The sequence below is a fragment of the Molothrus aeneus genome, chromosome 8 (assembly GCF_037042795.1).
Source record: "Molothrus aeneus isolate 106 chromosome 8, BPBGC_Maene_1.0, whole genome shotgun sequence".
Classification (NCBI taxonomy): Eukaryota; Metazoa; Chordata; class Aves; order Passeriformes; family Icteridae; genus Molothrus; species Molothrus aeneus.
In genome coordinates, this window is record NC_089653.1 from 30,212,206 (window position 1) to 30,237,091 (window position 24,886).

General features: G+C 38.6%; 1 protein-coding gene across 1 annotated transcript in view; it reads right to left on the minus strand.

Annotated features, from left to right (window-relative positions):
- Positions 1–334: 334 nt before the first annotated feature.
- CACUL1 (CDK2 associated cullin domain 1) overlaps positions 335–24,886 on the minus strand; it is a 44,110-nt gene continuing 19,558 nt past the window's right edge. Inside the window, exons 4-9 of the mRNA XM_066554918.1 lie at positions 24,586–24,681; positions 20,092–20,194; positions 8,971–9,060; positions 6,434–6,572; positions 4,282–4,325; positions 335–3,838 (exon numbers count right to left, since the gene is read on the minus strand). Of these exons, the coding sequence (XP_066411015.1) occupies positions 3,798–3,838; positions 4,282–4,325; positions 6,434–6,572; positions 8,971–9,060; positions 20,092–20,194; positions 24,586–24,681 (513 nt within the window). The 3' untranslated portion in view covers positions 335–3,797. The remainder of the gene's footprint in view (positions 3,839–4,281; positions 4,326–6,433; positions 6,573–8,970; positions 9,061–20,091; positions 20,195–24,585; positions 24,682–24,886) is intronic.

The window sequence follows — 24,886 nt, forward strand, 5'->3', positions numbered from 1 at the left end:
GTATCACACTGACTTGTGCTAAATTTACAAAGTAAATTCCTGTGGCTTATAACTACTGGAATGACACCTGCCAAAATAAGTCCACACCTGGTTCATGCCTGCCATGATTACCCATACCTGAAGTTTGTAAGCAACCAAAAATATCCTCGTTTATCCCAGATGAAATCCAGGATGGTCGCTGTCAACTGACCCAAAAGGCCCACACTGTGAGCTGCACTAAGTGCCCTCTGGGCACCTTGTGCATCTCAAAGCTTCACACAAAAATAAAAAACACAAAAAACCCAAAATTCTTTGTTTTCTCTCTGCTGGAGCTGGGTTGATGACAGGAGTCAAATTCAAGTGGTTGTTTTTTATTCCATAGTTCTACACAATACTCCTTTCACTAGGGTTGTCACAGTGTACATGAGAAACATTTTTCAGTCACTCAAAACATGCCCTTTGTAGTTCTTGGGGGTTTTGTTTGGTTTTTGTAATTTTTAGAAAGTGAATAATCATGTCAGGGACAAATTAAAAGGGATGAGTTTGGCTGATCACATTTCTATCAAATGACAGGAGTCAAAAACTTCAATGCATTAATCTGTAAACATTTCCCCAACAACTGCAGGAAGGAGATGCAGCTGAAGAAGAGTTGGGTACTTACTTGGTTAAACCCCCAACCCCATCATTTATACCAAAGACCATCTTAACCATGTATCAGCAACTGTCAACCATTAGTCAGCATGCTGAATTCAAATATTTCAACTTCTCAAATAAAGAAATGAAATTAATCTAAAAATATTTTAATGTAGCAAGCTTGGCTATAGAACCAGTGCAACATAAAGAGGACACCCATTGTATAACCAACTTCACTGCTTAACAGAGTAAGCTACAGATGCAACAGATTCACCACAAGTTATTTGGTTAAATTAAATACTGAAGTTAGAATCATGCTGTTGGTAATTCTGGTTTTACAGTACCAATGCTCAAGTTGGCTGAGTTAGTTTGACTGTAAGTAAAATGCAAGTTTACAGAGAAACAAAATAATTTATCATAGTATCCTGTATTCTGTTCCATGCTCAGTCACAATGATAACGTCTTCAACAGATAAACAACATTTCGGCATTATGTAAATAATGCCAAAACATACAGGAATTGTAATGCCAAATTTACAACATAATACAGTGCTTAACAAACAGATTCCTCAGGCATGGGGGCAGTGGTGACAATGCTAAACAGGACTAGAAGCATCCAAGCCCTACTCAGTGCATACACAGTGGACCACACTGACAGGAATGCTTTACCTTTTGATGGAATTGTCACTCTAGGAGCTCGTGTCCCAAACATAATGCAATGGAAAAGGAATGTTAAACCCTTGCCTCAGACTTGAAGCAAAAGCACTACATGTTATTTACAAACCTGAAGCAGTAAAACCACTTTAAGACCAGAGAAAAACTGTGACCACTTGACAGAGATGGCAGAGCTTGGTTACTGTACTGTGCGAACCAGGATGGTAATGAAATTGTAAACAAATTTAACCAAATTAGGTTAATGCATCTATTCTTAACTCAAGAATATTGCCATTTCAGCAGACAGTGATTTTTAAAGCTAAGGACACTATCAGAGGTTTTATTTTTGTTTAAAGCCAAGACTTTAAAAACCTGGAAGATGGCAAATTATTTTTGTTCCTTATTAGCCTTCATTAACTTCTCCACAGCACACTTCAACAAAATTTTCAAACCCCATGATTTTATCTAATTCTGCTCCAACTTAAGCAGCTGGTAGCAAAGTTGAAGCAGACATTACCAACACCTGAAAATCCCTTTCAGAGAGGCTTGGTTTACACCACTGGGGATGAGTTCAGATTGCTGGCATTGCTCTACACTGAACACAAAACACTGAAGCATTAGGTCTTACTTGGAAAAAAAACACTTCCTCAAAATTCAACAGGCTTTGCAAATATGCAAAGAAAGAGATAGGAAAATCATATCTGAATCTCTCAATCCCAGCAGTGTCAAACTCATTCTCCCTCCCCACCCTCCAACTAAATCACATTGCCAAAGTGGCTGGTGATGGAGTTAAATCCATCACCACACTGATGGAGTTAAATCCTCTGACATAAAGCCTGAATACAAAACAAAAAGAAACTTTGTCCCTGCCGCATCTATTTTTTTTTCTTTTTTTCTTGCATTTTGTAATGAACCCATACAAGCATGAAAGGAGTTGTGTTGGTATTTTGTCTTGTTTTTTAAAATAGGCGTAAGAGTTGTGCCAGACAAAACTGAACAAACTTTTATTTCACTTCAGAAAGATTTTTTTTATATCACCAACTTATTTCTCTTTATAACTAAAGGTGATAAAAAATAAATCCATAGTAATGAAAAAAAACCCCAAACCCTGTAATCAAACTGCTTTTTCAAGTATGTTTCTCCCCTCGTGAAAGAGCTGCATTAGCCATGCTGCTGATTAAAACCCACATCACAATGAGCAGACTCAGCCCCTAGGCCCAGATCCGCTGGAGATGGGCTCAGCTGGATCTCCAGGACACAAAACTGGAGGCAGGAGGCAGATGGGCACGTGCACACTTGACATCACTCCTGAAATCCCTGATTCTGACTACACCCACTGTCACAGCTCCATCACATCCCCCCAGCAGGAGAAATGGCACAGGAGCCACACAGTGATGTTGGACAGGTACCGTTGCTCTGCCCAGTGCAAATCTTGTGCTGATGGAGATGCACTTTGCAGAGCTACCAGACTGGAGAGTTTTGCCCACAATGGTCTTACAGAGCACAAAACAAACCACATCCTCATATTTTGTTCAGTCTGGAATTCTCATCTTCATCTATTGCAATTATGGAATCACAGAATCACAGAATAGTCTGAGTTGGAAGGGATGAGGATCATCCAGTCCAACTCCTGAGGCCAATGAAATATCAGTGAGGGAGATTCTACAAGAGTTGGTCCCTGCATTAAACACTTAATACACGTGAAAAATAATTGGGGACAATCTTCCAAGTCACTATTAGTGATGGTGATAGGTTCAACTTTCCTTCCTTCCTCCTCATTTTCACTTCCTATTAATGCAAGAGAAAAGTGCAACTTTGCAGCATGTTTGTTCACATCAAGTTTTTCCTCAAGAACACATTTTGCAGTAACAAAATATGGTCTATAAAGTCGCAAAGTGCACAAGCTGAAGGCACAGAGTACAAACACATAGGAAAACAGATTTCAAAATACCAAGTAACAAAAAAAGAGATAAAAGAAAAATCTGAAATTCAAAACTCCCTGACAGAAGATACATTTATATGGGACCAACTCTTGAAAGGTGACAGGTTTTAAACTAACAAACAAATACTGCAAAATAATGAAACTTTATTCTTATTATTTAAGTAGAAGCTCCAGAAAATAACTTGAAGTTTAAAATCTAATACACTGACATGTTAACTAGTTTTAAGAATGTCCTTAATATTAAGAAAAGAGTGCAAAAAGGATTCTCCGTTCTAATGCTTTTGGAAGCTGCTGATTTTGGCTGCCCATTCCCACTTTGAAAGGATTGTTTTTCAAGGTGCATTCCTCACAAAGGTCACAGAAGAAGAGCTTGTAGATAGACCAGACCAAGGAATTTGTCTTTCAAAGTCATTCCAACTGTAGCAGCAACTGACATTTTAATATATAAAGAAGAAAGTCCAAAACTCTTCTTCGAGGCATAGTTTGTGTCAGAGCTTGAGTATCAGCAGTTGCCAAAGGAGGCTCCAGATATCACCTGTGCTCCTCCAGTGTCTGTTCTGCTAGGAATAGAAGCTGATCCAGTATATTCACTATCTGTATCCCCTGGAGCTTGCACAAGCTGATGAGCCATCTGAAATTATAGAAAAAGTTAAGAAATTCTCTCATGTTAAACTTCTGCATTACGTCCCCTAAAACACAGCAGTGTCTGCAAAACATTCACAGAGAAATGTCCACTCAGTCATTTCAGCCTGCAGTAAGAGTTCGTCATGAAACAATGACATTTTATGGTAGGGAATAAAGTGAACATAGTCAGCTGAAAGCACATGAGGTAACTTGGTGGTAAGAGGGCCATAAAATGAGCAGAAGTTAACAACAGTACCAGAACAGATTCCATTCCCCAACAGCTCCATATCCAAGCAGTTGGTATTATTTCTTCTATGGGAAGGGTTACATTGCAGGCAGCTGTTCCATGTGGAGATGCAGCCTCTGACAGCTCTCCCCACCCTGAGAACCCAGAATTCCACCAGGAGCTGTCTGGCCAAGCTGTGAGGGCAGGGCTGGGTCTGTACTTACTGTAAGTTAACTCTTCTCCAGCTCTCTTGCGTGACTGGTCACCTCTGTGGGAGAAGGCAAAGAAAGATATTTTCAAGATAACCTCAAGTAAAGATCTCCCTGCTCCTCTGGACCTTCAAAGGCCCCTATCAACCCCAAACATCCTGTGATCTTCAAAACAACAGTGAAACACCTTAGCACAATCAGCAGCTTCTAGAGAATTAGAAAAAAAATGCAAACATAGTAATACTACTACTCAATTTACTGGAAGTACAAGCTATATTTCATAGATTTAATCAGTTCATCCTTTTGATACAGACAGTAGGCTTGATCTCAGAGGATAATTTTTTACAAAATGAAGATGAGGAAAAAATGTTCATATGCAGTTGGAGCTTAAAACATGCATCAAATTGTTTTCCTCACTTTGAACTCCTCAACCAAACTTTACAGAACTATGTGAAAAAACTCTGCATCTGTCAGTCTGAAAAGATGCTCCTGAATCTTACAGACTCTAAGCAAGTTTGAGCTGACAACACTTGCTCTTTAAGCAGAAGATTTTAGCATTTAATGGTGTTGATAAGCTGCTGTTCTTCAACTAGAAGCTGATGTGCAATTACTGCTGTTGAATACACCTCACCGTGCTGTGTTCCTCATGGTTATTGCTTTCAATCTTACTAATTCTGTAGGTGGCTGATAATAGCTCTGCTTACAAGTGCATTTCACCAGTTTCACATTGCTTAGAGAACTAAACATGACATTTCAAGTACTAACAGTCTATATGCACAAAACCAACTGGTTTGAAAAATGTTTTTTCTTTAGTTACCTGAAAATGAGAGATTTGGCTGTCAAGTTCTTTGGCTGGTTCTGGAAGGATGAGACACTGTAGGAAAGGCTGGGAAGGGTAGTAAGGGACACTGACCATTGCAAGGCAAAATGCATTTCAAAAAACCAGTTGGTTTTGTGGATATAGACTTGAAATGTCACATTTAGTTCTCTAAGCAGTATGAAACTGGTGAAATGCACTTGTAAGCAGAACTATTATCAGCCACCTACAGAATTAGTAAGACTGAAAGTCTGACAACACCAAATTGTTCCCTTTTCTGTTTTGTTCTGTACATTGCATTCTTTTTTCAGCATTACATGCCTACTCAGTTACAGAGTCTCACACTTCTATTTCTTGGGCCAAATGCACTGCTTTTCTCAGCCCAGGGTCTGATGGTTTTATTATTATGCTTATCTCTCAAAAAATTCTTTTCCTCAACAGCCAGCCTTTACAAGGAAGGAGTCTGCACCACATCATTTGCATTTGGGTCAATGGTACAGCTCTACAGCTCAATAATTTACCAAGCTGTGAAGAGAGAGATGACCTTTGAGGAAAACCTTGGGGTATGAAATCAAGAAATACACCCAGCACTAAACATACCCACATCTAGGGGATGCTCAGTCTACAGGGCCAGACTCTCAGCATTGCACGGGTAACAGGAAAAATAAAGATATTTTCTCTTTATGAAGAAATGAACCTCTTGGGAATAGAGCACGAGGCTTCCCCAGCCTGATCTTATATTGTGAGAGTACTGCAGAAATGGTGAAAAGTGCTGTGCCTTTGTCTGGGCAGAAAAATAGAACACCACAGAGCAACAGGCATTGCCCAGAGGGAACAATTTACACTTGAACATTTTCTGCTGTGTTTTTTACTGTTTGTTCCTCCCTCTTTTCCCTCTCCCTGATTCAATACTCAGATGGGAAATGTCTATTTAAAATAAACACCTTGCCTGTATAAATAACTCTGAAAGTGGAGTAAGGAGCAAAGTGACATTTCCAGAAGCACCATGAATAAAAGAGAGCTTATAGAAAATAAACAGCCAAAGTAAAGGTTGAAGTTGAGCAGAAGCATGACTATGCAGTAGAAGCACAACCAAAACCCAGGGATGCATGAACTGCAAGCAACCTGCTCAAAAAATGTCAAGCCTTACAATTATGTATTTATTAGGTACCATTTGCAGGGCTGTTAGTGACCAAAAGACATTGAAAACAAGGTCATATTTCAGATATTGAAAATTGTGAAGGTTCTGCATTAACTTTTAAATTATTTTGTCAGTATTTTTTGGTGTATCCATTGTTATCATTTCAGCACTGTCCTGCACAATCACTACTAAAGATTAATAATTATTACCTAGTAAATCCATTCTGAATAAGCTCTCTTTGAAGTTTCTGGTCTTGAGCAGCATATTCCTGAAGCTCAGATTCCACAGCAGGGGGTAGAATATTTGGGATGAATTTAGAAAATAAAGCTGGTGCCATCTGTACCCATTCTGTAAGAAGAGAGAAAGCAATAACAAAATACATGGAAGAGATATTTTGTGACATTTTTACTGTTTGACAAATGTAACTTCATTTTGAATACATATTAGGATCTTGAATTTTTAAAAAAAAAGGAAGAAGAAAAACCCCCCAAATCCACAGGAACCATGCCTTAAAGCAGAACAAATAATGAGAATGTTGAAATCAGATGTTTACATGTAGATAGAAGAATTGCTATTTTTCACAGCCTCATCATCAAACTGAAATTTAGTTGTTGCTGCATCTCACAGGACCTACTGAGTCCCTGGACACTCTTAAGGACAGGCAACTGATGATCAGCAAACTCACTTGGATAATTAGATAATGATTGCAACACTGTACTCCAGGAAATCTATCCCCAAAATGTACCCTTCTCTCTCCTGAGCCTTATTTCTAAAAACCACAGTAGTATCATCATACAACCCTACTCCTCCATCCCCAGTTCAAAGGAATTCATGCATTTCTCTCACTGATCTTCCAAAGCTTAGACAAACACTTCTTTAATAAATGGCCAGTTCATAAAATAAGTCTAACCTGTACTAGTTCAGCTTCAAGACAGAAATGTGATTTAATTTCACTACCCTGAACACTGTTTTACAGGAGCAAGACAATTTACCTTGAAGTTGCTTCAAGGCTTAAAGACTAAGCAAGGGATTAAAATTGGGTTTACAGCAGCTATATAGCAAGTTCTGAGAAAAATAAATAGCCCTCAACTATTTCTGCAGCCAGACTTTCCACAGGCTGTAGGAGTTACCTGAAATTGGATCTTTACTTAGAAAAAAGGGACATTTTTAAATTCACTGAGGAACATCACAAGTTTTTATACAATTCCCACAGTCCTGCAAACCAACTGAGGGAGCACTTGACCTCCTCACCCAGAGCAGTGATAGAGGCTTAAAAAGGACTGGCCCCAGTACTGAGCTGGGATTAAAAGAGAGTTTGGAAGTGTGAGAGCTGTTAGGAACTTTCAGTCTGAGGAGGAAACAAAGGAAGAGAATGAGAAGGGGAAGGCCCTGGCTGCTGGCCAGGGCACTCAGGCATCCACAGGCTGCTCTAATCCCACAGCACCTTCCCCTGGTCCCAGTTACCTGCTCAGCAGCCCCACCAGACACCCATGGAGCCACTCCACAGGGAAAGTGAGCAGCACTGCCTCAGAGGAACCCTTGCTCTGACTGATTCAGAATCCATCCCCAAGAACTAGGATCACCAAAGAACAGCCTCATACACCAAGAAGCCTATCCTGGGCTCTTTGACTACTCAAAATCTGGTTGGTCCCATGGTACCAACCCAAAGGGGTGTCTGCTGTGCTGTGGACAGCAAGACAGGGATCATCTGAAATGGAAAACTGTGAAATCACAAGTCCATCACCTACAATATGAAGTGTGGTCAAAGAACAGCCACCCTGAATTGCTTTTAAAAGAGTAATACTTTTATACTTATGCATATACCCTTCCTATCTTTGGTCCTGAACATTTTCTAAAACTGAAATTAGCATTGCCTTAAAACTGATGGAAGTATGTTCATTCTGCTGATGTAAAAATAATATTTGTTTACAGAAAGTGCATTTTGTACATGTAGAGTCCACTATATTCCTGCTTTGTACACATGCTAAATATTGCACTAAAGCTCTTTTTAAGGGATTTCCATTCTCATTTCTGTTTCCATAAATGGGGACTGCAAAAATAGACTGAAGCTCAGGAACAATCCTCTCAGGCATGCCACAGTAAGAAACTGTCAGTACTATAAAAGGAAGGCAAACAGGTACCATTTATTTATGGATATTGTGAACACTTCCTGATTCTAATAACTTCTGAAATACAGGGTAAGGCTCTCCTCAGTTCTCCAAAATTTGGAAGATTCTTGTACAAAATCGATTAAAGTCTGCAACACCATTTTCCTTTCAATACAATTGTTATAGCATAAGATGCCACAATGTATTCACAAGTTAAATTAAGTGAAATAATACCAACAAAACAATGGCTTCATAAAAGAAACAGTCAATCATTCACCTCATGCCAAGATCTGGTTGTTTGAAGAGTAACTCTCAATACAACTTTCACCATTTCAATACCATGACTGACCCATTAACATCCTTCTTTCCTTATTTCTACAGAAAAGGAATCCATCTTCCCTTTGTCTCCAGAGCAGAGGGCTGGGTTGTTTTTTTTTTAAAGTATTTGGTATTCACACAGTACCTTGCCCAGATGACAGATAGGCAACAAGAGGGTTCCAGGGTGGAACTGAGCATTATGATGCACAAAACACAACAGACTTTGATTGTTAACTGTGCATTAGTTAGAGAGCAAACACATTTTGGCAAACAAATGGCAATCACAGGATGAGATCAGCACAAACATTTTTCCTTTTTACCTGGTCGTAGTGTATACAGGCCTTTCACAATATTTGCCATGGTTGAAGGAGTTATTTGAAACGGTGTTGACTGAGCTTCCAAAAGTAAAGCTGAAACAAAATTAACACAATCAACAACTTGTCCAACCAAGAAATACAGACTCTTACACATAGATTATTTTAATCAAAAAAATACATTAATGGTGCTTTTTTTGGCACCTGATGTCCTCACAAAGAAAACAACCACGTATCTGATTTCAAACTTATTCTCAGAAGTAATAAAACATCGCCTTTAGATAGAAGTATCCTGCTCAAATTATGTATAGTGAAAATGTGTTATAACTTCTTTTTCATTCATTGGAGGTAGCAGAGGTTCAGCAAAACCAAGCAGGTGATGGCTTTAAGTATTCAGACACAGAACTGAAGCAAACTCATACCAAGTGTGTCAAACAACTGAAGATCCACAAATCCTAACTTTACAGCATTTAGAATCCTGCACACAAAACTAAGATGGACTGAAAGTCCATCTGCACTTGTAGTGCAAAAACTGTAAAAGTCCAAGAAGAAAAGTTGTTCTTTTAAACACAAGTTAATAACTGCACCTTCCTCTTGAGGGAAAACCTGCCAATAGCACATTCACTGTTTATGTTGTGATGTACAAGTTTTTGTCCTTGGTTGCATTTATATGAGCTTTGTACATACATCTGAATTACAAAAACACACAGACACAAAAGAAAGAAATTAAGAAAGTGTAAACCAACTGCTACATCTTGATTTTTATTTCTCTACCAACCAGCGGAGCACCTTTCTGTGCCCACCCCAGGAGCAGAAATGACTCTTACAATTCTACCCAAGGGACCTGTCTCTTGGGCCTCCACTGGAGAGGCTCTGCTTTGTAAGCTTCAGAGCATCTCCAGTCCTGACTTCAGCATCTGCCACTAGAACACTTAAATAGAAAGAAAAATCTTCAGTAGCATGTTTTTCCTTCTCTTTCTGAAACTCTTTAAGTGGCTCATGTCATAGGGAAATGAAAACAAAGTACTTTTTCTAACCTTCAAGTAATCAAAGTTGTTATATTTAACTGTTATGGATGAATTGTTTTACAAAGAGATATCTTAAAAGTTCTTGCTCATTTCAGCAGAAGCCTTGAGGGTATGAGAGCCTGTGATTTGTTCTGTAATGACATATTTACAGCCCGTTTCCTAAAGGTTTGTCAAACAGCCTCTTGACAGCCAAGAAAATTGGAAATCACAGAATTAAAATGGGCATAGTGCTTTATGTGACAGTAATGAACAATCCAAACAATGTGTGTGCACATTCAAATATTTATATCTTTAATTAGACTGTGGCCACTTCAGCCTAAGCATCACCAATAGATTTGCAGAGTATCCAAAGAACTGTGAATTTGTTCTTCATATGTAGACATTAAATTATGCAAAACAAATTAATTAAAACAAAAAATCTTCATTATTGCAGCTTCAGAAATTAACATTTCTTATCTTGCTTTCTACAAATGTACACATCACCTGCTGCAAAGCAGATTTAAATCACTCACTCCTGATTTACAGGCAATAAATACAAGCATGACAGTATTATGTTCAACAAGATAAAAAAGTAATGGCATGTATTTCCTGATTCTCATTAAAGAAAATTAAAGAATATCCAGTTCAGTAAGCAGCATGAACAGTAGGAACTAACCCAGCTTGTCCAAAAGCTGAACATCAAGCCTCAAAAAACAAATGGCACTTGCTGTAGGATTTGTGTTTTTAGAGTGATTTCCATAAGAGCAAACAAGACTCCTCTCTGGATAGAAGCAAAAGATCTCAATGTAAATTTAAAGACAAAGTTGTAAACTAATATGTGAAGATGTAAAACTTCTTTGCACATTAATTCACCTTCAGTTTTGCAGTGAAACAAACTCAGACATTCATTCAATCCTGTATTACTTCTTGGGAGGCTCACTCAAGAAGAGAAACAGCTCTGCCAGACGTGCCGAAATTACCTCTGTTGTTATTTTACAATCTTACAAAACACTAACAAATACTAAGGCTTTGACTCTTGCTGTATTAGAATAATTAGTCAGAGTCTACAACACAGAAATTGCACAGACTCCTTGTACCCACTCCCAGAACTGCACCTGCAGCATTTACCAAGATAGAGGAGGGAGAGGCAAAATAAAGCTGAACCTCAGCTGAATGAGAGTGGTAATGGCACCATGACACCATCTGACCACCTCCATAGCACTCACAAATTAATACCACATTCTACAGACTACATAACTAACATGCAAACAAGTTAGTTAACCTGGAAAGAGTCTGGAAAATAAGAACTGGCAGAATCAAAGAAGAGAAGTGTGGGTTGCCATGATGCAAAATATTAAATGCAAAAAGATACAAAATACTTTGAAATATTCTTGAACACAATACTCAAAATGGCCTCAAGGATTCTTGAGAAACAGTGAATGAACAGTATTGGAGTAAGTGAGGTGTGAACCTGCAACACTTCAGGTACTCTGCAGTAACCAAGTTACCCCAATGCTGCACAGCAGCACTGGAGAACCACGGCCCTTGATGAACATTGAAGCCACTCCTAATTAAAGTGAGGCACTTGGGGCAAGATCCAGGAGCCCAGTAATTCCAGGAGTAGCAGATGATATCTCAACAAGTTGAAATTCACTTGTTCATACCTCAAGACTGACTTGCAGAAACTAGGGTTTAGCTGTTCTAAAAAGCTTTGTCTATCCTTCAACATTCCCTTGAAAATAGATTTATTTTACTTGCTGAAGATGGAACTTTTCTGGCAGAACATTGAAACGTTCTGGGCTTTTTTCCTCCCTCTGTAGTAATCGAACAGAATTTCTAAGTGAGCTATTTCAACAAATCAAAGCTAAGTGTGACTAAGGCAGATGTGTTCAAAGTTGTCACTACTCAATAATGCAACTTAAAAAAAATTAGAAACCATATTCCCACTAAAAGCAGCCCCAGCAGCTTCCACACCAAGGCATTAGGCAGCTGTGCTCTCCAGTCTCCAACGGCAGCAGAAGCCATTGCTTAACATAAACAGATGCTGGAGATCTTTGTCCTGCTGTACAAACTGGGCTTTTCAGGACTTAATTCCACAGTGTATGCAACGTCTGTGTTATTGTGCAGAGTGACAACCTCAATACTCCCGGGGAATTGAGCCCTTACAAAAGCGCAGAGCATTTCTGCCTTCATGGGAAGGCCTGCAGGTCCCATGGAGTCAATTCTGTAGTAGGATAAATTATCTTTCCCTCAGCCAAACAATTCGAGGTCCATCTGACCACACAAACATTTCCACTTCACTGTGATAAAATCCCATTCACCCTGAAGATGGTTCCTTTATCCCACTCCATGCAAACCTCTGGATTGAACCCCAATGCCAACAGCAATTAAACAGGGAGGGAACTGCCACAGCTGCCAGCCAAAATGCAGCTGGAAAGGTTTTGTTATTGCCATTTTGGGTTGTGGTTTTCTCTAGGTTGGTCAGGTTTCTGTGTTTGTTTTTTATTGCTGTTATTTGGCATTTCTGGTTTGTTTTTTGTTTGTTTGCTTTTACCTGCTGCCTATTTTGCTATTAAATTGTCTGATGCAACTTGATCATATATTACCTTTTCACTTCTTCAGTTCCTCCATGTTAACTACTGATCTGGAACTTCAAAAGCCTTTTGAATGAAAACTAACTTTCTCTTTGGCTTAACCCTCACATTTGCAGTTATATCAAACCCCTCATGATCCAGGGGTTTTATCTTCCTTTAAACAGAACTAAAAATAAATTTTTACCAACTTAAATTCAGTGTACATTTGTAATGAATTAAAATGTAGATCAGAAAAAAAAACATAGAAAAATTTTATTACTATGCACTTACCACTAGGCATTTAATAAAGCCACAGCTTACTTTAAAAATACTCATTACACAGACCAAAAGCTTTATTAAGTACATAGTAAAAATGCTACAAAATAAAAATTTCAAATCTTAATCACATGGAAAATATTCAGTGCTGTAAAAAAAAATAAATATGAAAAACAAAGCTATAAATGTAGAGATATATGCTTTTGGACTTGTATAATTGGAAAACAGGCTGGTATTTTCACATTTATAATTTTATGAGGTCTTATTGAAATTGGAATATTATTCCTATTTCTTTGCCAAGGAGCTAGATTAACCATGGTGGGCATTACCTGAGACTGTACTTTCCAACTTAATTTGAGGTGCCACAACCCAATCAACATGAAACAAGGAAAATAAGAAATGTAGCTGCAAGTTTTTAAAATGGCCTAGCATTCTTTCATGGAAGGTTTAGTTCAGAGACAAAATTTGCATGTAGATTGTTCTTTAAAGAATTTGAATGTGTTCTACAATACTTGGCAACAACCCAGACTGCTTCCAGTATTGTTACAACACAATTACTTAGTCCTTAGCTGTCAAATTACAGCTGTGACTTCAATATTAGTGATGGGCCCCTTGAACTGCTGAGCATGTAAATATTGATTATTCCATCAGATCTACAGAGCACAGAGGGTATAAAACATTAACAGCTACAAAAGCTCTCTTAGTTATTCCTGCAGAGTGTAAAGGTGTCTGCTGAGGTCTAAGAAAAGGTGACATTCATGTGACAAGATTTTTGAAGGAGTTTCTGCAACAGCAGTATCCCAGCACACTCCCCATGGCTCCAAAGAAGTGGAACAATACCGCAGCTGATTTTCACTATCCCTTATCTGTGTCTATCAATATTTGGAAGAACAGAAGGAAGGAGAACACTGAAGGTTAGAATTGGAACCTTGAAGTGATTAAACTATTTGCCAACATAAAATAAGTTAGAAATTAAATACTGAAATTCACAATCCTGTACATGCATAAAATTTTTTTACAATTATTTTTAATGAAGAACTTCAGAATAATTGCATCCCTTCCCTACATCTCAAAAAAAGGACTTTTTACACTACAGAACCCTCTTGCCCCCAAATCAATTACTGTCAGAGGCTGGAACCTCAACACCTTCATAGCTGAGGAAAAGAGTACATTAGCTTTTAGTTTCAGAGGAATTCTAGCAGAAATTACCCTGGTTTAGTCTGGCACAAACCCACTGGTATTAACTGGCATATTCTCTTAGTCTTCCACTACGTTTCTTCATTTTTAGGGTATTGAGGAAGAAACCTGATTTCATTTTAACCTATCCTGACACATATGTTAATTCTAAGGACAGAGTCACTCCACAGGCCAGTCATTCTGCCTTTTTTAATATTTCTTTTTTAAAGAAATCTCCCTTTTTTCTGTCCCATTCTTAAACTTAAAAGCAAGAAATACAGTTTATGAACATGGCAGAGTAGAGTTGTGCAGATTTTCTTCTCATACTAACTTTTCAGAGTTTAAGGAGAAAGCAAAGCAGTGTCTAGAGGCTAACATTCAATATATTGCAGAAGGAAAGGGCCTCAGTAATCAAAAAAGACATTTTTAAAACACATTGCTTCTGTCATCACAGTAGTCACCCTGAATCCCAAACCAAAAATAATGATTTCAAACTCCTGAGGGCAGGTTCTATATTAAAGCTTTAGTTCAGATTAGAAATGTGATTTTGAAGCAAATTCACTGATCATCCCCACACTGCTGCTCCTCAGTTGGTATGACAGAGCTGTCTTGAAGCATATTACTTTAATTCCTTTTGGGCAAGATTAAACCAGATGTGCTGAAACTGCTACTCCCTGTCCCTGTCTGACATGAACAAGGAGGAAATAAAATTCTCCAAAAGCAGGGAGAGGTGATCACTGGGTCCTCAACACCAACAGGGAGGCATTTCGTATCTGCTCCCTTTACACCACCCCACTTATTGATGCAGTCATAGCCTAAACCATGCAATGAAACCCCAGCTCTTCCTACAGGGCCCAACCCTTTCAGATAAAAGCTCGTGGTTCTGCTGCAGCAAACCTGTAATGATGCTCCAGGCACTGCTGTCAAAAGCAGCTCGGGACAGACATTCAAGAACAAGATCATTTTCCTTCTGAAACAGTCATTAAATGTGACAAGGTAATGAGAAGCACAAAGAACAACTTCTTCAATGTCAGCAGCATACAGAAAGGCTGGGGGCAATGCTCTCTGCAAGAAGCTGAGACACCATGAGAGTGTTTATTCCCCTTGTCAGGTGTTTTCTCTGCAGTTTGTGCATCAAGGCAGTAACAGGTTGCTTCTCATGTGCAGATTGTTTGAGACAGGTGACAAAATCGAGGAGGAGGGAAGAAATGCCACCTCAAACAAGGGTGAATGTCAATTCAATCCATCTTTTTCTTGTCTATCTGTGCCAAAGGGTGAGGCAAGGGGAGTGAATAAAAGCACACATCAAAACAAGCCCTGTGGTCTCTGTTGTAGCTGTAGAGTCAGGCCATGAACTTGGCATCAATCACAATCCTTCTCTCAGCCTTTTGCACTGCTCCTCTCAAACAGAGTTCTGTATTCACAAACAAAAGCTGGACATGGCACTTATTAATGAAAGGCATTCTGTCAAAGCAGCACACAGCTGAAGAGATGAGGAGGATCCCTTGCTTCACTGACATCAACAGGCTTTGGGAGGTCAGCACAGCAAAACACAGCTGCTAAATACGTAGGGCTGGGTGCCCACAGAGCAACAAACACCCCTACTGAGGCACTGCACAGCAACAGGAAAATCCCTGCTCAGGCAACATCCTCCCTGCTGCATTCATCAGCTTCTAACAGATATAAACAGATCCATTCTCTAGAATTTTGCATTGCATTTCTACCTGCTGAATCAAAAAGCTGGACAATTTCACTGTTAAATAACTGTTAATGTTCGAGTTAACTTTTCTGGTACTTTTTAGAAAGTAGCAATGCATTGGAAATATCTTTCCTGCTTTTATAAAGAAAAAAGCTTTTCCAACATAAACAGCTCTTCTATTGAACTTTAATACACGTCCAAAAAAAAAAAAAAAAGAAAATGGAACAACAAGATCTCTTCCCCTCATCTGACTCCAAGTGACCTAACTAGAAAGAAACAAAGCTGTCATATGTAAAGATCTTCAGAGAAAAGACTTCCTCTGTAACTAATGAGAAACTAAAAACACAATGAAGTGGGCTGTGAGTGGTCTCCCTCCTCCTGACTTTTTTCAAAGAACTTTTTCTTGGAGACCATGAGAAAAACTTCTACTTTGGCAAACATATGTGATGTATTTTTACACTGGGTTTTAGCTCTGAACTCACACAGGCACTGACATAAAGACTTTTACATTCTGCAACTGCCCACACACCTTCAGAATTCACACACAGTAACCACTCTGTGTGCTCAGGCTTCAGTGGCTAATTCTGTAATTACCCTAAGCAACAAGAACAAAATCAGAAGGGCACCACAAAGCTATTTTACCTCTGATAAAATTCACCTGACTACTCAGTTGGATATCTACTGTACAAAAGTGCAGGCAGATGGTTTTTTTAGGGAAGAACCAACTTATACTGAATGATCCGTACCAGCACATTGCTCTTTCAAGAGTAAGAAACGCTTCTTGAACTCAAAACAGGAACGTGTAAGGCAAGAAACAGCTCTACACACATAGATATCAATGGCTGAAGTACTACAGCAAAGAATTAGGAGAAGGAAGGAGAGGAAGGACTGTCCTCTGAAACAGCTTTCACCTCTATGACCAGCCTACCTTTCTGTTGCCTTTTATTTTAGTATGGGAACATCATCGACCACCCAGAGCAGGATTACAGGCTGGCATTCGCCTTCCTTTCTTCAGTTTTCAGGAAGAGAACAGGAATACTTGCAAACTCTTGTAATTTAAACCCAAGTGATCTCTCCACCAAGGAGACACAACACTATGTTCTTAATGGCTTTTCCTCTTTTGTTAGATTCAAAAGCAAGCTTGGTTTGGGCACTAAATTGCCAATATCCAAAAGGAGAAGAATGGCAGTTGCTCGCAAATACTCTGCCATTGAATTTTACCTACTGCAAGTACCAGAAGTAGAGAGTTTCAGGAGCTGCTATTCACTTTCACACAGTAATTGCCAGTTTTCTAGACAAGAATAAACAGGCAGGATGTTTCCAGGGCACAGACATTACACTGCAGGACTATCAGAAGAGACAGTGGCTGCATAAGGAGAAAATAAATCTGTTTCTGAGTTTTTCTGCTTACAAGTCACCTCATGCAGGACTGTAGCAGGAATAAAAACAACATTCTCCACCACCCCTTTCCCTAGTGACATGGGCATATTATCTGCACCTTCTCCCCCTCCCACACTCATTTCTGAAGCTGCCTGTAAATAAGATGCTGTATCTTTGCTTTTTACATTCAGTTAAGCAGTTCTGCACACAGCAACTTCTCCCAAGCCATTGAATGCAGCAGTCTTATCAGCAAGAGCCAGCTTTGGCTTTGTAAAGAAAATAATCAGGTTATATTCACTTAGCTCAAATGCACCCACTTTAATTTGAAGAGCACCGACTTGATAAATGTTTGAGTGTAAAAGTGTTTCACAAACAGCTGTGTTCATGGATCTGTGTATTGTGGGTTTTTATTATGTATTTACTTTAACTAATGAGAAGTCCTCCAGATAGTCAAGTGCTTTAAAAAAAAATCATCTATCAAACCCCAAATGGAACCAAAGTGGTACAGGAAAAATTTCCCAAAGTAATGTTCATTTAGGCAATATTTCCTCTGTAAGTAATGAATTGACACCTTGATCACTCCAATTTTTGCAACCAAGTGCTCAGAGAAGTGCTCCTAGCACAGAGACGGGTGTTGATCTTGCACCTTCCTGCCTCCCAGCAGGCAGAGCAGGAATGAGGGGACTCAGCCTGGGGGAATCTGGGTGAGATCCAAGGCCAAGGAAGAGACTGGGCCTGCACTGCTCTTCTGGCTTCTCCTCCCTCTCTTTCTGAAGTAGAGCAGGATTTTTTTCAAAAATCAAATGAACCTGAAGTGTACTTACAGTCCTTCCTGAGCACAGCTTCAAATAGAAATGCCAGGCTCTGAGAGAATAACAAGGTACTATAAACAAAACCCACTTTGTACAAACATAGCAACAAATTTCAGGAGAGAGAGCAGATGTTACTCTGACCCTCCAAGTCTAGATCACAAATGGATTAAACCAATTTTGTAATTTGATTTTATTTTCAAACAGAGGGAAGGCAGGCTTCCTCTCACTGAAGTGGCAGTTGCAGCATCTCTTTAAAAAAACAGCCCCAAGATTCCATTTCTCCATACCAATCACAACTTCCTTTAATTTCCAAGGTATCCCCCTTCACATCTGTACTTTTTCCCCTCACAATAGAGAAACATTTTTTGCTGAACCAAATCTGTATCAAATATCAGCAAAGAGCACCACATACTGACATTGAGAAGCAAAGTAACAAACACTGACTTGCATTCTATTTTCATAAAGCCCTTACATTTCCAAAAAGCAAGGTACTACTCATCTATTTTGGTTTGAATTCCAGGAAGCTAGAAAAAACAGCTGAGAAAGGCAGAAAAAAATACAATACTAGAAGTTTTTCAGCACATCTGTAGTACTACATCATGTGCAACATATCTTCAATTATTTCCCAAGAACCTGTTAGCAAATTTAAAATTTTATTTAGGCATACTTTAACTCAATTTATAAATCCAAGATTTAATTAAATCAGATCACAGCTAGGAGTTCATGCCTGTCAGTATTTATCATCTTACTTAGGAGGGAGATAAAACCCAAGTAACTTAGCTTTAATAAACTGATGGTCAGACTGAAATGAACCCAAGGAAATGAACTTCTTGCCCATTAAACAAGAGACTTCATATACAGCAACACAAACAGCTTACCTTTCTTTTTCTTTTTTCATTTTACTTCTGCATTTAACAGAGCTGGGGAAAAGTATTTCTGATTCCACACACACACACACAACATCACAGGTCTTTTCCTTTCAACAGTTCATCTGCAATTTCTGTGTGATTCTGCTATTATCACTGCAGAAAGTTAATTACCTAGCAACAACACATCTGACATCACCTTTGTCAGAGGTTTATCCACTGTTACACCTTTGCCTTGCCACTGGAAAAAAAATTCTTTGCCTGAAAAATGCAAACATTTTAAGGCAATTATCAACCAAATTTCCATTATCTTATCGCAGCAATCATCTTACCACGTTTCATACCAGTAATTCTCTTTAGCACAAAATAAAACATCAGGCCCATGGCTGGGCATTTCTCATGGTTCTGCTATTTTTAAGGAGAAGTGATCTGCTCCTAGTGTCACTTTTCCAGATGGCAAGAACAAGACTTGATCAGAGCTGATGATCTCCCATCCCTGTAGGGTGCCAGGCTCCCTGACCTTGTAGCCACCCTGGTCACCCACCCCTCACCCAGGAATTCACCTCTCAGTGAGCCTGAAACAACAGCCAAGCTCCTTTCCCCCAGCCCTTGCCTGGACAGAGCAGGGCATTGCTACCCAAGCAAAGACAACAGGAGCAGTGAATTCCACTGCCATGTGCTTGGCTAGCTGCCCTTCTGGGGGGCCAAGCATGCCAGCAGCAGCTCCCTGTGCTCACACAAACCCTCCCAGGGGTGGTAGGTTTCACACAAACTCTGTGGCTCACCACAGGACTCACACTTCCCCTTCAGTGCTCCTGTGGCTGTCACTTGCAGCACATTACATTTGCATTAACCCATTAACCCGAGAAACAAACTGCTGGCAACATCCTGCAGCTCACCACCCACAGCAGTACTCCAGCACATCATGGCAATAACCACAGAGTTTGCACAGCTCTCTGACCACTCCACCTTCTTAATGACACCTGTCAATATTTTGATAATGAAGCTGAAAAGTAGCAGCAAAAACAACAGAACAATAAAGCACTCATTCTGCCATAATCACAAATCACAAGGGAAAATAAATATTGGATCTCCAGATCTCAAGCAAAACTTTACTTCATACAAAGTCAGATTTCTGAAATAAATAAGCTGAGGTGTGTCACATTTCCTCATGCCTCAAAGTATTGAAGTTCACTAATATTTGGCATTTTATCCCTTTTTGCTGTGGATCTCCACAGTATCTGAAAGCATTGGTATCTTTTGCTGTGGATCTCCACAGTACCTGAAGCCTGGCTCTCCAGGCTCCCACTGTAAGAAAAATTCAGCAGCTGTACTTACGCATTAGGTTGTAAATGTGCTTTTCTGCAACGTGTTCCGTAAACAGCTTTATAAGGTCATCTTTTAAGTCTCTGTTAAGCTTGGTTTCTATGTAAAATTTATTCTGGAAAACAAGACAGAAGTTTTCAAGTTTGTTTCTCATAATAGCAAATAAAGGAAACTTTTTTTTTTTCTCCCTGAATAAAACCAGTTCAGAATATTAAAGCTGTAGAATATTTTGCCTGTAAAGTGTTTCCTTGGTGACTGCATTTAAACTAAATAGAACATTCCTATACAACAAAAAAAACATGGGTGACAAACCTACTTACATACAGCCATACTTAAGTATTTTATTTTCTGTATCTACAGCTATACCCCCATACTGATCCAGACTGGAGAGCTTGTATGCAAAACATTTCATTTTAGAACTTTAAGAAATTTTGTAAATTCTCTTAGCACCAAAATACAGCTGGACATCATGTTTGCAACAAAAAAAAAAAAAGTATTTTTTCCCAATGACTAACCATTAAAATAGATGGCTTACAATAATAAAATATCAGCACAACTATCCACTTCTGTGGTTCATTGACAATCTCAGAGGACAGCTACTCAGAATGAATCAGCTGTGGAAATAAGTGATGCATACAAAACTACACAAAAGTGAACTACATTAAAATTTTTTGGCTACCATTACTTTGACCAATTCAGCATTAATGAAGAATTAATCTCTTTGAGGGAAATTCAAAGATAATTCTATTCATGAGTTCCTCAAGGGACCCAATACCTAATGGTCTATTTGGTATCAATGCTCCATCTCCTGCAATTAATAGCAAGCTTTCTTGTGTGTGTCTTATTCATAGAGGTGTTTTAAAAGCTGGGGGGAAAAATTTGCTTCAAGATAAATCTCCTAACATTAAAAAGCTAACTTGGAAGTAGAACAGCTGAATTAACTAATTTGGACAAATGGTGTAAAAGAATTAAACAGACAATCTAACAGAAAATCAACTCAAAAATAATCCACAGGAATACTTATCTGAGAGATTTACTAGAAGAAGTGATATCTTAAGGGAGAAGGTTTTTCTGTGCTTTTAAATCAAGTTTTTCTCCTATTCACTAAAGGATTTAACAAAACCAGAACTCTCATAACACAGAGCAATCTTCATGTTTTTGTGTGAAACCCATTCTCTGAGCCATTACCAAAACCACAAACAACATAACAATCTGTCCAGACAGAAACCCCTTAAACCTGTGAGAGAACATTCACCAGCAGTTATTTACCTTTAATAAAGATTGCCTGGCCGAACAAAGGCAATCTGAGGGCTGAATATATGTCCCTATTGTATCTTAAGTTTGTTGCAGTGATGGACAACAGGTTTAAAAGATGTTTTTATTAAATTTACAAAATTTGCTGCTGGTGGTTCCCTCTGCTACCCTGAATTTATCCTGACTGTAGAAGTTTCATCAAGGACTAGGACTCAGTTGCTTGCCCTCACCTGGGCCTGTGAACAGAGATTGAGGGAAAGGTTCTGCAGACAGAGTATCCTAATTAGAAACAGACTCACTTATTGGTAATGCTTTTGGTCAATGGTGAATTTCCATTGCAACAGAAACCCACAGCAACTAAAGATACACTTCAAGGAAATGTTAAGCTACACACCACACTACAGCCTTTCACCAGAACATTTTCCTAAACCAGTTTGCACAAGATGTGCGAATTATGATGCTTTGTTTTGCTCAGGGGCTGGAAAGCCTAAACTTTTAATTCTAGTAATTTCATTACTAGAAAAGCAACAAAAAACCCCACAACCCAGCAGTTACCAGACAGTACAAACACAGAAGATGTAAAATACTCTTCACATTTGCTTACTTGGAAACACCTTTCCAAAAAGATGTACCACTTTTGTGAGCTTAAATAGACAGTGAAAAAGCATCTAACTGAAGTACTTCATTTCCAACCCACAGTGCTGAAAGGAGAGAGCAGAAGAGCTGGCACCTCCCTCATTCTTGTTAGGGGTAAATCAGGAAGATTTTCTGGGTAACTTGTCACTACCAGTGATAAGTTTTACACTATGCCAGTATTTCTTGAAAAATAAGTCACATAAAGGTCTAACTGACATGTAAAAAGATAAGCAGATGTGAGTAACTGAGAAAGTCAGGTATGATACTAACATTAATTCTACAAAACACCTTATGATAAAGCAATCTGGCAGATCTGACAAGATAAAACTCAGTTAATATTAAGAGGAGATCAGTAAGCACTTGAAAGAAAAAAACACAGTATATAGGTGTGCTTATCACACCATGCTCTCATATATTTGTGTATAGACACACACAAAATGCCCTCTAGCTGATAAGCAACAAAATGCAATACCACTCAGTAGGGATAACAATATTTTAGAGGCAAGGAAAAAATTTTAACCATCCCAAAAACACAGTGCTCACAAATGTTAGGCTCATATAACATGATAACAGATTTTCAGCTATATCTCAAAGTAAAATGAAAAAATGAGGTTCTATAAGAAAAATATATCCTCTAAATTTTATATTTTATTCAAGTGGAAATATTTTTTCAATCATGTGTGTAGCAGACTGTGATATGTACAATCTGTAAGCACCTAGAAAAATCTCACTTAAATTTACAAAACAGTTTTCTGCAAGGAACAAAGCACTGTGTATGAAGCTGACTGCCAGTTTCATTTGCTTCACCTTCAGTTACATCCCTGAACTTCTGAAGGAGGCTAACCCACAAAATCTCAGAGGGTCATTTGGTCTCTGTGCTTTTCTGACAAATCTGCTGCAGCAGCCTAAGACTGAAAAAATCCATCACTGTGTGAAAAAAAACCAAAATGGTCCCAGGAAAAGAAGGAAAAAGAAAACTCCCTCAGTTGCAAGGTCATTCCTCTCAGCCACCCCTCCTGATAAGCCTGGAACCACCCCTTGGTCACCATACACACCCAAGGTAAGAAATCACCTTTCCTGCTTTGGCATGTATCAGGAAAGCAAAGTGCTGCTGCTGCTTTTAAGACACACAGGACTAAGACAAAGTATTATGCCATATTCCAGTTCTACATAAAAACTTTAGTTTTTCCTCAGCTTCATAGATTTTAAAAATCTTTGAATGCATATTAGAAGTTTTCCTAAGCAGCAATATAATTATCCTTTCAGAACAAAGTCCTCAAGAGCAACTCAACAGCCTTGGAAACCCCTGATTAAAGCAATCACAGAAATGGAAACCTCACCTCTGACATAAAGGCAGAGTTTAACAACTTGGTCCACTTCAAAGTGCTTTGAAAAGTATCTATTAAAGGAACTGCAGAGCTGTAATTTAGACTGTAATTAGGCTTTCACCTCCTGCAGTTGTTTTTCAATTGTACTGTTGGACCAGAGAGAGGAAACTGTTGTTGCTGTATGAGAAAACCTGGTTAGACACTACAAAGATTTTAAGAGTACCTGTACATAAAAGTACTTCCAAATGCACACAAAAAAACCTAAGAAACACATTTTTCACCCTGACTTCTTTAGACATATTTCCCACATCATGCTCAACACTGAAATTATTTCAGTGAAAAAGTTTGACAGCTAATTTGCCATTAGCCTTGTAAACCAGCTGAGCCAAGTCAGCATTGCTTTTGGCAGCAAGAGGAACTGCCAGGTAACAGAACCAGATAGAAGGGCAGATTAGAAGACACCAATCTCAAGAAAGGCAAATTCTTCTTTTAATGCAACAAATCTGTATGGTAACACAATGCCAAAATACTGTAGCAAGTTACTGAAATTCACTGAGACACAGGAGAGCCTCCTAAAGGTTTCCCAAATTCTGTGAAACTACCAATGAGAAAAACTTTGAAGAGTTTGAGGTTTATTTAATCTTTTTTTTTTTTTTCATTTCTAAGTGATGCCAAAACAAGGACAGCTTCTGGGAGGACAAATTTTAAGCTTAAGTTATTCATTACCACAAAAAAAAGTTTTGGTACTTTGACAAAAAGGATGCAAATTATTGGTTTCTGAACCATTCCAAGTACACCTGACAGTGCTATGAACATTATTTTGGCTTCCTCCATCCAACACTCTGAATTGCTTTATCAAATGATGAAGACATTTCCAAGCCACATTTCTTCCTGTCTTTTTTGAATCTGTACTATCTGAAAGCAAAAAATAGTCATCTCAACAACCTGCCCAAACTAAAAAGCCAAAATTTAACAAGTCAGTAAATGATCTCTGTACAAAAAGATATAAATAATGAACTATTTGAGATGGCTTTTTTTCCCATTAAAATCAAAACCATTCTCCCCACTCCCAGGAAAGAAGTATTAGGGCAGAACCCAACTACAAAACTCTGCATTTAAAAAGCATGGCTTCCCCTTCCTCTCCCCATACAATTTGATCAGTATTGTTAGGCACAAATCTTAAGTTTTACATGTCAGAAGTTATTACAGCTGCATTTTATTCTTTTCATTTTCAGTCAGTATCTCATGTATGGACATATTTATTTGAAAAGAATTTTCTAAAACTTACCATATATATGAAAAGAGGCACAATGCTCTGCAATGCTCCCATATACTGTCCAAGAGCTACGTTAAATCTTTCAATATAGAGATCTGGAGGGCTGGCCTGCAAGAAACCGTAAAAGTCAGGTTGTAATTTGAACAAGAGAAAGATCTGGAACAGCATGGGCTATGCTTTCATAGCAAACTCAAACAACTCCAAAGGATTTGATACACTAGGATCACACAAAGCAAGCCACACATCATTCCAGAGTTTCTGCTCTAACTCCCTCCAGCAAAACCAATCTCCCTTCAGTAACGAGGTTTTCCTA